This window comes from Excalfactoria chinensis, chromosome 3 (assembly GCF_039878825.1).
Source record: "Excalfactoria chinensis isolate bCotChi1 chromosome 3, bCotChi1.hap2, whole genome shotgun sequence".
Lineage (NCBI taxonomy): Eukaryota > Metazoa > Chordata > Aves > Galliformes > Phasianidae > Excalfactoria > Excalfactoria chinensis.
This window is the reverse complement of record NC_092827.1, coordinates 31,199,823-31,213,618: the sequence shown is the minus strand read 5'-3', so window position 1 is coordinate 31,213,618 and position 13,796 is coordinate 31,199,823. Positions and strand designations below refer to the sequence as shown.

General features: G+C 40.5%; 1 protein-coding gene across 2 annotated transcripts in view; it reads left to right on the top strand.

The window, feature by feature from the left end:
• The first annotated feature begins 279 nt into the window (after window positions 1–279).
• The window catches only part of UBE3D (ubiquitin protein ligase E3D), an 80,289-nt gene continuing 66,772 nt past the window's right edge, over window positions 280–13,796 (top strand). Inside the window, exons 1-4 of one of the 2 annotated variants that reach the window (XM_072330854.1) lie at window positions 280–405; window positions 550–749; window positions 1,848–1,938; window positions 9,173–9,404. In XM_072330854.1, coding sequence (XP_072186955.1) covers window positions 344–405; window positions 550–749; window positions 1,848–1,938; window positions 9,173–9,404 — 585 coding nt within the window. In that variant the 5' untranslated portion in view covers window positions 280–343. Of the gene's footprint in view, window positions 406–549; window positions 750–863; window positions 1,010–1,847; window positions 1,939–9,172; window positions 9,405–13,796 lie in introns of those variants that run through there. The other variant, XM_072330853.1, reaches the window with a different exon arrangement.

Here is a 13,796-nt window from a genome sequence, read left to right as displayed (position 1 = left end):
TTGTGCTCCAGACCCTTTACCAGCTTCTGGACACACCTTGGTACTTCAGTGTCTTCCTTGTCGTGAGGGACCAAAACCTGAACATAATACGTGAGGTAGGAAGGGGTTGATGCAGGGAACTCTGTTGTCCCAGCGCCTGGTTATGGCTTCTGCTGCCCTCGGAGCGGACCAGCCCTGCGCACCAGCGTTGGCAGAAGCCAGCAGCGCTGCGAGACGGTGGCCAGGCCGGATAATGCCGGCGCCCAGCTGCAGGCGGCGCTGCGGTGGGAGGCCGCGGGTGCACTTCTCGGCCGGCGGAAGAGCAGCCGTTTCCTGCGCGGGCTGTTGGAGCTGCTGTGCCGGCATGGCGTGCGGGTTCTTGCTAGAGATCCGGCGGAGGACGCAGAGCGCCTTGCTCGTTATCCGGTAGCGCGGGGACTCCGCCACCCTCCTTCTCTCCCTCCCTCCTGTTGGGGCTGAGCGGGGCTGACACATTGCGCGGCTCTCTGAGTATCGGTTCCTTATGCGGGGTAAAAAAAAATAATACGAAACCTGTTTTGCCTTTTGCAGCGAGGCGAGCCTGCAGAACCTGCCGGCCGACATCACGGTGGACCCGGACCGGCTGGAAGTGAGGAGCGGCGCTGCCTGCGGGGAGGCTGCGCTGCCGCCAGGGGTCAGCCTGGCTCCGTCCTCCTGCCGCGGGTTGCGGCGCCTGCCCGGAGACGGCCTGCACCTGCGGCTGAGGTTGCGCGATGCTCCCCGCGCCCCGGGTAAGGCTGTGGGCCGGCGGGTGGTGCCGATACTCACGACTTCTGAGTGCATCGGCAGCGATCTGCTCTATAAAGCAGAACTGCATGAGGTGACGCAGAGAGGGAAGCTTGCTGAGTAACTTCTGTGTGGGAGTTTAAGAGCTGTATTCAACTCCCTTCCCCGCGTTTTCTGCCTCCTATTTCACATTTAGTAGCTAAAAATGCAGTAATATGACTCATTCTGGCTATAATGCAAAAGTTTTGAATGGCCGTTTATATAAGTAAGTTTTATATATGTTTTATCTCTTATATGTTTGCAAAACTTGTCTCTTATGTGTCTGGAATGCCTTTAAATGCCTTTCATTTGTTGTTGCAACCTAATTCGTAAATACTAACGACCTTTGCTGAGAATATACTTTGACGTCAGAAAGTGGAGGACTCAAAGTCTGTTTATGCATAGAGTTAGGCTTACACTTTTTCTTCTGCCTAATGCTATTTGTTATTCTCTGGATGGTTTTGTAGGGCTTTTTAAAAATTATTTATTTATTTATTTATTTTAATTTAGAATCTTGTATTTTAAGCTGCCTGGGCTGTCTACTGAGATTGCATTCTCTGTATTGGCCTGTAGAGGGTATTGCTGACTGTTCTTTGAGTGGTACCACCACAACTGTGTTATCTGACCTGGCTGAGAATTGAAGACTGCTGCCTTTTTTTTTCCATGCACCCAGATATTTTTTGTTGTATATTAGGAAGTACCATCGTATGGCAGAGACACTCACGAGTAGTATTATCTTTACACAAGAGAAGCAATGAATTTTAGGTTGTACAACCTTTGTTATGATACTCATCTCCTCTGACTGAGAGAATACACACAATTACAATAATTATTCACAAACTGAATTCCTACCCTGCAATGTGGGGCATGAGGTGGCAAGTTTATCCAAAATCTCATTACTTGCTTCTGTAGGTAAATAAATTAAGGTTCTGTTTAGAATGTCACTGTTTTGCTTTATTTTTTAGATTCTTATCTTGCCTAAGAGTGAAGTTCTTGGAAATATTTTTATGTATGAATGAAAACTTTGCAGAACCTTGAAGATTACTGTCCTCTCTTGTTTGTAGAATTGGTTTATAATCTGAGGGAAAGACTGAAACCACAGAAGAATTGCATCTTTTACTGCCAGTCCTGTGGGGATGTCATAGTAAAAGAACGGTAAGCACTGCACTGTCTTGCACTTATGTCAGTAACTGCCATACTGATTGATGTTTGTATTATTTTCTCTAGTTTGATAGTTAAAAGATGTTTAACTTGGTTTTGTTAGTTGAGAATACCTTGAAACACTTCTGCAGATGACTAAAATCAAAATCACCTGAAGCAACTTTTCATCATTTATTTATTCATTTTTGGCTTAGAATGTAGAAGTAGCTAACTAAGAGCATGTGGTACATTGCCCTGCAAGCTGGGAAATCTGAATTCTTTTCTTGGTTGTTGGCAGTGCCTCAAATAAGACATTCCTTTTTGTGGCTGGAATTTGCTGTGCATGAGAACAAAAAGCTGAAATATTTTGAATTGCAAATATTGTAAATAAAAAGTTCAACGCATTTTTAATTTTCATTGATTTGAAAATACTCATAGTCTATAGCTGACAGCTCTGCTGTATCTAAGGGACCCTGTTCATTGTAGGGGAGTTGGCCTAGATGACCTTTGATGGCTGCTTCCAACTCAAAATGATTCTGCAAAAACTAACCTAGACTTCTTTCTAGGGGCTTATATTCACTTGCTGCATTGTAGGACTTTGCTGTCTTGCTATCATTGCTATGCTTTCCATTGCATTGTAGCATCACAATGGGGCATTCACAGCCTCTTTGGACAGCCTGTACTAGTGCCTCAGTGAAAAACTTCCCTGGATGCATGGTGTATATCTCCCCTCTTATAGTTGAAAACTGTCCCTTTTTGTGCTGTTACTATCCATCCATGTAAAAAGCTGATCTCCCTTCTCCTTGTAAACTCCTTCCAGTAAACTACTGGAAGGTCATAATGAGGTCTCCCAGGATCTTTCTCTTCTCCAAGCTGGACAAGTGCAGGTCTCTCAGCCTTTCTTCATAGGGTGGGTATCCATCCCTTCTGGTCCTCCTCTAGATCAGCTCCATGTTCTTCCTGTACTGGGGCCCCAGGCGTGGGCATAGTACTCCAGATGGGATGGAATAGAGAAGGATAATCACTTTTCTTACTCTGCCAGCCACCCCTCTTTTGATGCATTTCAATATACTGCTGGCCTTCCAGACTACAAGCATGCTGTATTGCCTCATGTTTAGTTTTTCATCTACCAGGACCCTGAAGTCATGTTTCACGTGGCTGCTCTCAGTGAGTTCTTTCAGTCTTTGTAGGTATTTAGGGTTGCCCTAACCCAAGTACAACCTCTTGCGCTTGGCCTTATTGAACCTCATTAGGTTCACAAGGGCTCACTTTTCAAATTTCTTCAGCTCTCTCTGGATTGCATTTGTTCTATCTGTTGTAACAACTGCCTCTCTGAGCTAGATGCAGTCCACAAACTTACTGAGGATGTACTCAATCTCATCACTTATGTCACTGACAAAGATTACTGGTCCCAAGATAGATCCACTGGGGCATGTGACTTGTGATCGACCTCCATCTGGACAGAGAGCCATTGACCGCAACCCTCTGACTGTGACTTTCCAGCCAATTTCTTATCCATTGTCCATCATTTGAACCCACATCTCTCCAATTTGGAGATAAGAATATAGTGTAGGGTCATGTCAAAAGCCTTGCAGAAGTCCAGGTAGTCTGCAGAGTGAATGAGGACTTTAATAAAAAGGCGCTGTATTTTCTGGGTCTTGTGATCATAGAATCATAGAATATCCAGGTTGGAAAAGACCTTGAAGATCATGAAGCCTAACCAGTACCCTATCTCTAAAAACCCTTTGCTAAATCATATCCTTGAGTAACACATCCAAACAGCTCTTAAACACATCCAGGGATGGCGATTCAACCACCTCCCTGGGGAGCCTATTCTAGTACCTAACCACCCTTTCTGTAAAGTTCTTCCTAATATCCAACCTAAACCTAAAAGAGTGATGAAGAATTTTGACAGCTTCAGCTGGATATTTATAAAGTGTTAGAGACACACTTGCAGCCTCTTATGGTCTGTGTCACTCCTAATACTCAAAATGGTAAATCAGCAAACTTCTTTTTCTTTCTTGTCATACATAAAGATTTGTGGTTGGCTTGAACGTTAAGAAGGGAGGGTTTGGGGCTTTCTCTGATAAAATGTCTCATCAGAAAGTCTAGCAGTAAGTCTCTGAAGTGTTTATAGCATAATGAAACTTGTAATTCCTAGTCACAAGCATTTGCTTTCAAAAGGTCTCATGCCTTTTATAAATTTTCATCTTGGAGTGAATGTTTTCCTAAATTTCAGCAGGCCAAATTCTTATGCATGGAGCATATTTTTGTTCCACATCCATGTCACATAATTCGAATTTTTAGAAAGGAGAGAAAAAAAGACATGCTAATACATCACAAATAAAGCATTTCTTCTCTGACTCGCTTGAATGTTACTTCTGAAATATATTGACTGAGGTAAGGCTAGAAAGTTGGAGCTGTCAGTGTGGCCAGCAGTTTCTTTTTCAGCTCTCCTGTTCTTCCAAAAAAAAAAGACAATACTTTCAGAAATGAAATTTATTTGTTATTCACTGCATAGTCCAGAGACCTTGCTAATGACAACATAGGTGATGGGATTGAAGGGAGGTTGCATAACCATGTAAGTGAGAACTTAATAAAGTGTGTACTGCTTGAAAAGCATCTGTAATAAGATCAACCTGATATCTCGAAAAGGATATCTTTACAAAGAAATTGAAAGAAATGGAATTCAGTTTAGATGTCTCCTAGGAGACATAAGAGTCGTCTGGTATGTGCATAGTTGCTGCAGCAATGGTAGTAATGGTCTTTAGCTGAAGCAAGAGGTTTTTAGGTTAAAATGAAAAAATGTGCTCTAAAGCTTGTTTGTTTGGTTTTTTTTACCACTAGAGATAGGAAGTCTGTGCAGTTTCTATCATTTTAAAGAGTAGATTAGAGAAGTATGTCTGGAATGGTTTAAATGTTGTGAATCCTTCCTTTAGACAGGGAAATGGGCTAGATGAGAGTTTTCAGCTCAGTTTTCTGTTATTCCATCTTTGTTTTTTGAGATCTGCTGGATTAGTCTGTCTCTCTTTAGGAGTTTTGATGGCTCTTCAGTCGTAAGGGTTATGCTCTCTGCTTCCTCCACATTTATGCTCTCTGCTTCTTCCACATTATCCTCACGTTATAGGAAGTGGTTTAGATCCCCCCCCCTCATAATTTAAGAGTTGCAAAGAATTTGGGGTATCTTCTTCTTTCTCTCCTTACAGTTATACATACATACAGTGTGAGTGTAGCTCATAAATAAAATAATTATCTAAGACTTTGTAATATACTGAAGGCTGAATGTTGTGAAAAATCACAGAATTACGGGGGTTGGAAGGGACCTCCAGAGATCATTGAGTCCAACCCCCTGCCAAAGCAGGTTCCCTGCACCACATCACACAGGTAGGCATCCAGGTGGGTCTTAAATATCTCCAGAGAAGGAGACTCCACAACCCTCCATTGGCAGCCTGTTCCAGTGCTCCGTCACCCTCACCATAAAGAAGTTCTTGTGCACATTCATGCAAAGCTTCCTGTGCTCCAGTTTCTGGATGTTTCCCTTGTCCTGTCACCACACACTGCTGAAAAGAGTCTGGCCTCCACTTTTTGTCCCCCACATCTCAGATATTTATAGACCTGGATCAGGTCCCCTCTCAGTCATCTTTTGTCAAGGCTAAACAGACCTAGTTCACTCAGCCTTTCTCCACAGGGGAGATGCTTCAGTCTCTTCACCATCCTTGTGGCCCTCCGCTGGACTCTTTCCAAGAGATCCCTGTCTTTTTTGTACTGGGAAGCCCAGAACTGGACACAGAACTCCAGATGAGGCCCTACCAGGGCAGAGTAGAGAGGTAGAATCACCTCCCTTGACCTGCTGGCCACGCTCTTTTTAATGCACCCCAGAATGCCATTGGCCTTTTTGGCCACGAGGATACACTGCTGGCTCATGACCAACCTGTCGTCCACCAGGACACCCAGGTCCCTCACTGCAGAGCTCCTCTCCAGCAGGTCATCCCCCATCCTGTACTGGTGCATGCAGTTATTTCTCCCTAGGTGCAAGACTCTACACTTGCTTTTGTTAAACCTCATCCGATTTCTTACCATCCAGATCTCCAGCCTGTCCAGTCTCACTGAATGGCAGCACAGCCTTCAGGCATGTCAGCCAATCATCCCAACTTTGTATCATCAGCAAACTTGCTGAGGGTGGCCACTCTCCCCTCATCAAGGTCATTGACGAAGATCTTGAAGAAGACCGGACTCAGCACTGACCTCTGGGGGACACCGCTAGCTACAGGTCTTCAACAGAACTCTGCACTGCCAGTGACAACCCTCTGTGCTCTGCCAGTCAGCCAGTTCTCAACCCACCTCACTGTCTACTCATCTATCTCGCACTTCCTCAGCTTTGTTGTAAGGTTGTAGTGGGAGGCAGTATCAAATGCCTTGCTGAAATCAAGGTAGACTACATCCACCGCTCTCCCCCCGTTCACCCAGCCAGTGACAACGCCAGGTTGGTCGAGCGTGACCTCCCCTTGGTGAACCCATGCTGACTACTCCTGATGACCTCCTTATAAATTGATTCTTTAAAAATTACTGTTTATATTAGTCCCAACTCTAAGCAACTTTGCTAATTAAGTATTCAATTGAAAAACTAATTGCAGGGGAAGTCTTCTAATTGGACTTTCATTCAAGAGTAGCTTTAAGTTTGACAGCTGTCAAGCTGGTCTTTCCAAAAAGATGGCTGCTCCTAAAAAAATCCAGTTGGATCACCTGTCTTTTCTTCCTCTCTAGAACAGAAGAGTTGAATACCGAATTTTACTGTCCATTTTGCTTTTAGTTTGAGGCATTTTCGATAAATAGGATGATGTTATTGGCTGCTTAAATGTGAGTTAATAATGATGATAGAGAATGTTTATACTAATGTAGTTTTACAATAATCTCTATGGCCAAATCCTCACCTTAGCGAGGAAGCCCATTACTGCAGCAGTCTTAGGCTAGTGCTTAACTTTCAACTTTTTGAAACTTAAATGCTTAGACTTTCTGTTTAGAGATAGAGCTATCTCTGAAGGGCAGATTAGCCTCACTGTATTAGGTGCTTTCAGAAGGAGACTGTGTCTCTTAGTTTCTCTCTGGCTAGATAACTGCCTTAAAGTAGAAACTTAGCTATCAGTTATCAAGGTCGTAGGTTTTCTTTATAGGCTAGGTTTTAGTATTGTATTTAGCAGCTTTAAGAGAGTCAGCTCCTGGTAGACTTCAGGCTTCTTTTTTTATTGTTGTTGTTTCCTGGAAAGCTAATTTCAAGTAAGTGTTAGCATCTTCCCAGTTCTAGAGACAGGATCTAGAATAAGACTTCTCAACTCTGAATGTTGAAAGCCTAAAATAAAGTGAGAAAGTTATATTTTCTGTATAGCTCAGGTGGGAGGAACTTACTTAGGAGCTTCTTTCTGATTAGAGTAACTGCTTTTTGTTTGCCAAGTATTCAACATCTTGATGCAATTCACGAAGGGTACTCCAAGCTATGAAGGTAACGAAAGAGTAATGTAAAGAAACTGGGCAGCATTGATCTGCAGCCTAAGGTAATCTTTCTTTTTCCTTTAACACTTTAAAAAGTATTGCTGAGCAATACCAGTTTTTTGTTGCTGTAATATGACAAATGGTACAAGGGAATGAAAACCTTTTTCAATGTGAGTCCAGGCATTAGCACCATCTATATAAGACCGGGAAGAATAATAAGTCTTTAGACCTCCATTTGAACCATGATAATATCTCTGACAGTATATAAGACTACAAAGAGTGAAGTCAGCTATGCATAGTGCTATAAGGTGATGGTTACTCATAATGCTGAAGCTGGGCAGGAATACCAGTTATTCCAAGTTCCATCTGCAGATGGGGCAAGCACAGTTTAAAATGTATTGTGGATTGAGAAAGAGTGAAGATTGTATACAGAGTTTTACTTTGACTCACTCAACAATACAGAAAGCACAGTGAAATGTGATGGGACAACAGGCATCTTCAGAAAAGAGCAGTCTGAAATGCAAGGAAAGGAGGGTGTCTAATTGGTGCCTCATTGGCTTTCTGGTGATTTGCAAGTTTTCAACTAGGAGCAGAATAGAGAAGGGATGTGTGAGGAGTTTGGGCAAGAACAGACAAAAATATGAGAGCAAAAATAAAGCGCTCCAACTAGACAGATAACAAAACATTGTGACAGGCTGCATCTAGGAAATTATTGCAGAACACATGGTTAAAGCTATTGTCTGTTATTTTGGTAAAGAGGCAGAATTTTTTCCCAGTGCAGCAGTTTCCTAGAAAACACAGATTAAAGCAAATGTAAATATGTGGATAGTATTCATCAGTGCTTTTAAATTCTTGATAAAATCATGTGTGGTGAGAATACAGAATGGCTGTAGGAACTCCAAGCAGAAAGTATTGAAGATTGAGCATAATGACTAAGGTAGTATTTCTATAGTCTCATGCATTTATTCCAGCTATCAGTGTGTTTTAGAACTTAAAACAATGCTTCAAAAGTTTAGCTTTTAAAATCCTCAGATGCTGTGGGTAGCCAAAGGAAGGAAGTTGAAAACAAAATGGATAAAGAATGCAAAGTGTGGTATTGCCTGTGGCAGACACCTTGGTCTGTATAAAAGCCCAGGAGAAGAGGATTTAATTTAGTGAGTGGGTTGGTTGGTGTTGGTTTGGTTTTTTTTGTCTGTATGTTTTGAAACTCAAATCTGAATATAAATTAAGAATGCATTGTTTCATCCTTTTTTCTTTTTAATGGATCCAGGCTGTGCTATTTGTGAGGATTTAGCTTTGCTTCAAAGTCTGGTATCTGACTTTCAGAGGCTTCAAAAGACATTCTCTCCCTTGCTATGGCAGCTTTAGTTTGTTTTTCTTTTGTTTTCTTGTATATATTAAAGCTTGGTGCAGTGAAACTTTGCAGTAATAAAAATAACTGTGTAATATCCATTGTTATATTTTTCTTGACTGAGTAGATCTGTTTTATTTTTACCATGTGATTAGTTACAAGGAAGTTATGCCAAGTTCTGCTATATAATCGTTGGAGATTCACCCGTGGGAAAAACTTCATTGCAAACTTGGCAGGAAACACTTAGCCATTACTTTCTCAGAATTCATCCAAAGAAGGAGAGTCAAGCACTTCCTTTTGGAGAAAGTGCCATAGTTGTTTTTTTTTCCTTCTTGTAAGGAGTCCCATCTCTTTGTTAGTGTCTCAGGAAATAATATATGAAAATATTACTGTGTCTTTTTTCCCTGTTAGGAAATTTCTCAGAGTTCTTCCTCTACCAAGTGAAAACTGGAGTGCTTTAGTAGAAGAGTGGTGTTGTCACCCTAATCCTTTTGCAAGAAGTGCTTTACACCCTCAGCGTGACGACTGTTTTCTCGGAGACACTTTTTTGCTGTTGAATTCAAGAAATCAATCATGTGTGCTTGAATCTCCCAAGTGCAGCTCAGAGAGTGAACATCACACTTCTCAGAATGACTCTACCTCGGTAAAGTAGTTTGTTTTAATAATTCTTAAGGGAATGTATTTGAATTTTTTTTCCTTGTGAAACACATTGTTATCACTGGCTTATTTAACTTATAAGTATTACAAGGGTGTTTTGAAGGTCAGAAATAGTTGTTGGCATTCAGCTGCGTAGAAGCCAGACAATACTCTGAGCTGTTTTTTAAAACGTGCACCGTGTCATGATACTGACCTGGGTATGAACCATTTAATGATATAGTTCTGGAACCAAGTATTCCTTCTTCTGCCCCCCCCCAAAAATATCCTCAGTGGGGATCGTCAACATTTATTCAGATAGTAACGATAACAGGTTAGGTGTTTGTCAAGGGGTAGTGAAACAAAGCAGAAGGAGAGAACTAGAGTAGCAGTGCTTTGTTTATTTTTTTTCCTCCAAATATGAGTGGATGCATAAATATAAATATTATCAAAGAGAAATGTGAGTTTTGTGGGGTTTTTTTCTTTTCTTTTTCTTTTCTTTTTTTACTTTAGTATGATTTTAAAAAATCAGGATGTGTTTCAGATGTAGCTCCCTTACACTGGCAGAATGAAAGATGAATGCTGAGCTCATCTGTGTGCTCTTTGTCTGGTGAAAAGGATCTGCCACTCCAGGATGTAACTGCTGAAGGTGACTTCTGTGAAGTGCTCCAGGAGGAGATATCCATCAGCAGAGCTTGAAGGAATATGGCTACCATTTGGCTTAGAAACATCAAAATTTTGTTGTTGCTCAGGAAAAAAAAGAAAGTGTTTGTAGGCATAGAGATGTTTCAATAGTGAGATGAGGAAATAAAATAGATTGCTTTACTTGTCTTGGAAATCCAGCACTCATATAAAAGTTTGAGCAACAATTACTACTACCACCAAAAGAGCATCAAGGAATTTAGCTGGCATTTCCATTAAAATCTTTTCTGCTAATGTACAGCTCATCTCTATTTGTACTAAGACTGATCCTGCAGTTATTTATTTATTTTCTGCCATCCTATGTATTAAACCTGGTTGTTGAAGTTTTGGAAGTTGTTACTGCCTTGTGTGTCTGTAACAGCTGATATGCAGATTCCCTGCACCAAATTCTTCATCTGTTGAAAGTAACATCAGAGGCACTGATTCTTATACAGTGCTGCTGTTTATTGTTGTAAGGGATTTGTATTATCTCCTTCTTAAATCAGCAGGATTCCAGCAGATCAGTTGCTAATGGTGTGATGCATCTGAGTGAGCCATCTGTTTTGAGAACAGTTCTGTCCTCTTGGCTGTATCTGCAAGTCCTGAAGCTGTGGTCTCTCTGATTTCTTGCTCCGTTGTTCTTTGAAAAGCAGAATTTGGGGAAGGGAACGTAAGAACTGACATCTTGAAAGGATTTCAGCGTGAGAGAAGCAGATTAATCTGGATTAGCTCTTGGAGTTATTTGACAATTGAAGTTACGTCTTCTAAGTATTCTTAAGAAGGTGGATAAGTAGAAGATTTGAATTTCCAAAAGGACAATGACTTCTGTCAGAGGTCCCCAAAATTAATTATCTTACATTTCAGTAGTCTCAAAAGAGATCGTGGAACAATGGGAACAAAGATGGGAAGAGGCAGTGTCTATGGAATTCATACTGCAGCCCAGAGAAAGAGGAACAGTCTGCCCAACATACTGCTAAAATCAATCAAAGAAATGTTTGACAGGGAAATGTTGCCTTTGAGGCAGAAACATAATAAAAAAGATACGGGACAAAAACGTTACTGAGATATGGGTCAAACCAGAATAATAGCAGAACTTTGAATGAGGGAGGAGGCTATTTTCTGGCAGAAACATACAATACTAATTTAGTGCAGTGAATCTTCAGATTGACTCTCTTGTTTTGAAGTCGAGAATTCTTTCCTTGTTTGTGTCAAGTCCCTCTTTCTACATCTTTCAGGCTTACAATGAATTCTAATTTGTGTTTTCGTATTTCTAGCATCGCTCAGTTGCCAAGCAAATGAGCAGAAAACTGTAAGATCAAGCAGAAGCTGAATTAATAAGGGAAAAAAGCCCTCATACTGAAACAGAAATTTCTTCCATAATATGAGAGTAATAGAAGCAAGATAGATTGCTACTGGCATAAATGTTCTCATTTTATAGAATACCATTGTGGTCTGTCTCAGTATGAAAGTTCTTCTTTAATTGCATTGCAGTTCCTCGGAAAGTGTTTGCTTGTGACCAAAATAGTAGCAGGAATATACTAGATATGCTTAAACAATCTTTTCCAGCCTCCTGTGGGACCAAGACAGCATCCTTCCATCGCAAACATTTCTCACATCTATTAGTCTTCCAATGTAACATAGTTTTTAAATGTCACATGGTTCTGCAGCATCCTAATAGTATCTCTTGGGGAAAATATTTTTCCCTGATGCCGTATCAAGGATCTTTAGGAATAGAAGCAGAAAATACTGGGCTGGTGATCCACCTCCATCTGCAGGTTGCCAGCAGCTGCAAGTTATCAAATAGATATATTGATTTAATTAGCCTAGCTAAAGCTATTGCTTTTTCTGCTGAAGCATGATACGGTGAGTTAGTGGTGGTTTATAGGTACAGTACCGCACAATTCTCAGCTAGCACCTGTAACTATAGTCAGGAAAAAAACATCCAAGTTGTAGCTTTCAAAGAAGTGCTGCATATATAGTTTACTATGCAGTATTTGTACCATCCTCAAAATGCTCTTTCGCACAAATACAGTTTCCTTAGCTTTGCTCTTCACGTTAAGCAATTTTTGCTGTTTGTGTTTAAGAACAGGAATTAGGAAAGGGAATAACTCTGTAAATATGAGCCAGATGTTTTTTGTGATCTTCATAACAAGGAGGCTGCAATTCTGCTGTAGCTCTCTGAAGTTTTCACAGAGGCTGTAGGGCTCTCTGTTGAGCTTTATTTGGACTCCTGGTTTATGAGGAGGGGGAATTTGCTATCACAGTCTGTTAAGAGCTTAATAGAGAGTGCTGAGAATCAGGACTTTTTCATTGTGAGCTCAGATTTTGTGGGCCACTTCCTTGTTTTTGGGGAGCTAGAGCGGTTCTTCCTGTTCATTTTAGTATTTGCATAGTAAAGATCAGAGAACTCTTGCTAGACATTCCCAGCATCAAATCTTTCATTTCTTTGAACTATAGCATGACTTTGAGAAAGACGTCAGCTACTGATCTAATAATTCAAATGAAGGCAACTTTATCACATTCTTTGTTAAACTGTTTCAGTGATTAATCAACCTGAATCTTTTCTGCCTACTTATAAAATTAAACACACTAAGAATTGTAACTGTTGTCTCTTTTCCTGTCTATTTATTTTCTGGAAAATATTTTCGTAAGTCTTCCAATTATTTTTAACACTCTTTATGGATGCGTTTTAGCAAGAATCATGTTACTAATTCTGGAGAATTATATTCTCTCATTAGCCTTGCAGTGGAAAAATTCACATCCTGAAACAAATGCTGTCATTTTCTGTTTGAGCATGTGCTGTTGGACTAAACATAAGTTAATGGTCTGGACTGATGCTTATAATTCATCTATCTCCCATGTGTAACTTCCCCTCTCATTGTAGCAAGAGGTACCTACTGAAAAAATTGGTCCAACGTATGCATTTTATTTGTCTATGGTCTCATTTATCACCTCTTCCATGGCCCCTGAATCAGAATGGATCAAATAATAATGTATTACTTAATAGTGACAAGGATAATAAGACTTGGATATCTGTATAATCTGGAAGCCCATCATCTAGATTCTGAAGACAATCTGTAATGGGCATACCTCAACATTTCCCTTCAGAAGATGAAAAGTGTACCTAAGCCTATAGGATGTATTTCATACAGCTCTTTAAAAAATAAATAATTAAATTCTGTAATGTGATAGGCCATGCAACAGCTATTTGTGTTCTGGACAGCAGTCTACGAGAGCTGTCTTGCATCATATATTTTAAAACTCAGGGACAATAGTGGTGGCAATGAGTGTAAACCATACTTCTCAAGAGGCGTGTGTGTATTCTCTCCGGTTGGAATGTATGGAAACTGCAGGCATCTGTTAGGCTGCAGAAAAAGATAAATGCAGAGTGGAAATACTCTAATCTAATTTGTGCTAAATTTAGACAGTCTTACTTAAGCACATCCTGTGGTATGGTTTCTTAAGTTGATTCTGACTTGTTTGGATTTTACCAAGCCTGTGAGACAGTAGCTGTTCAACTATACATAGGTGTTTTTATGCACTGTGTATTGAGTTAACAATTATGAAGTTATTTATACAAAGACAATATAGAGGTCATCTCATTAGATTCCAGAAGATTTGTTGTGTTGTTTTTTTTTTTTAACTTAGGAACATCATTGTGTTTGTCTCTACACGTTACTTCCAGGCTGAAGTTGTACTGTGCTACAGCCAGGTTAATAAT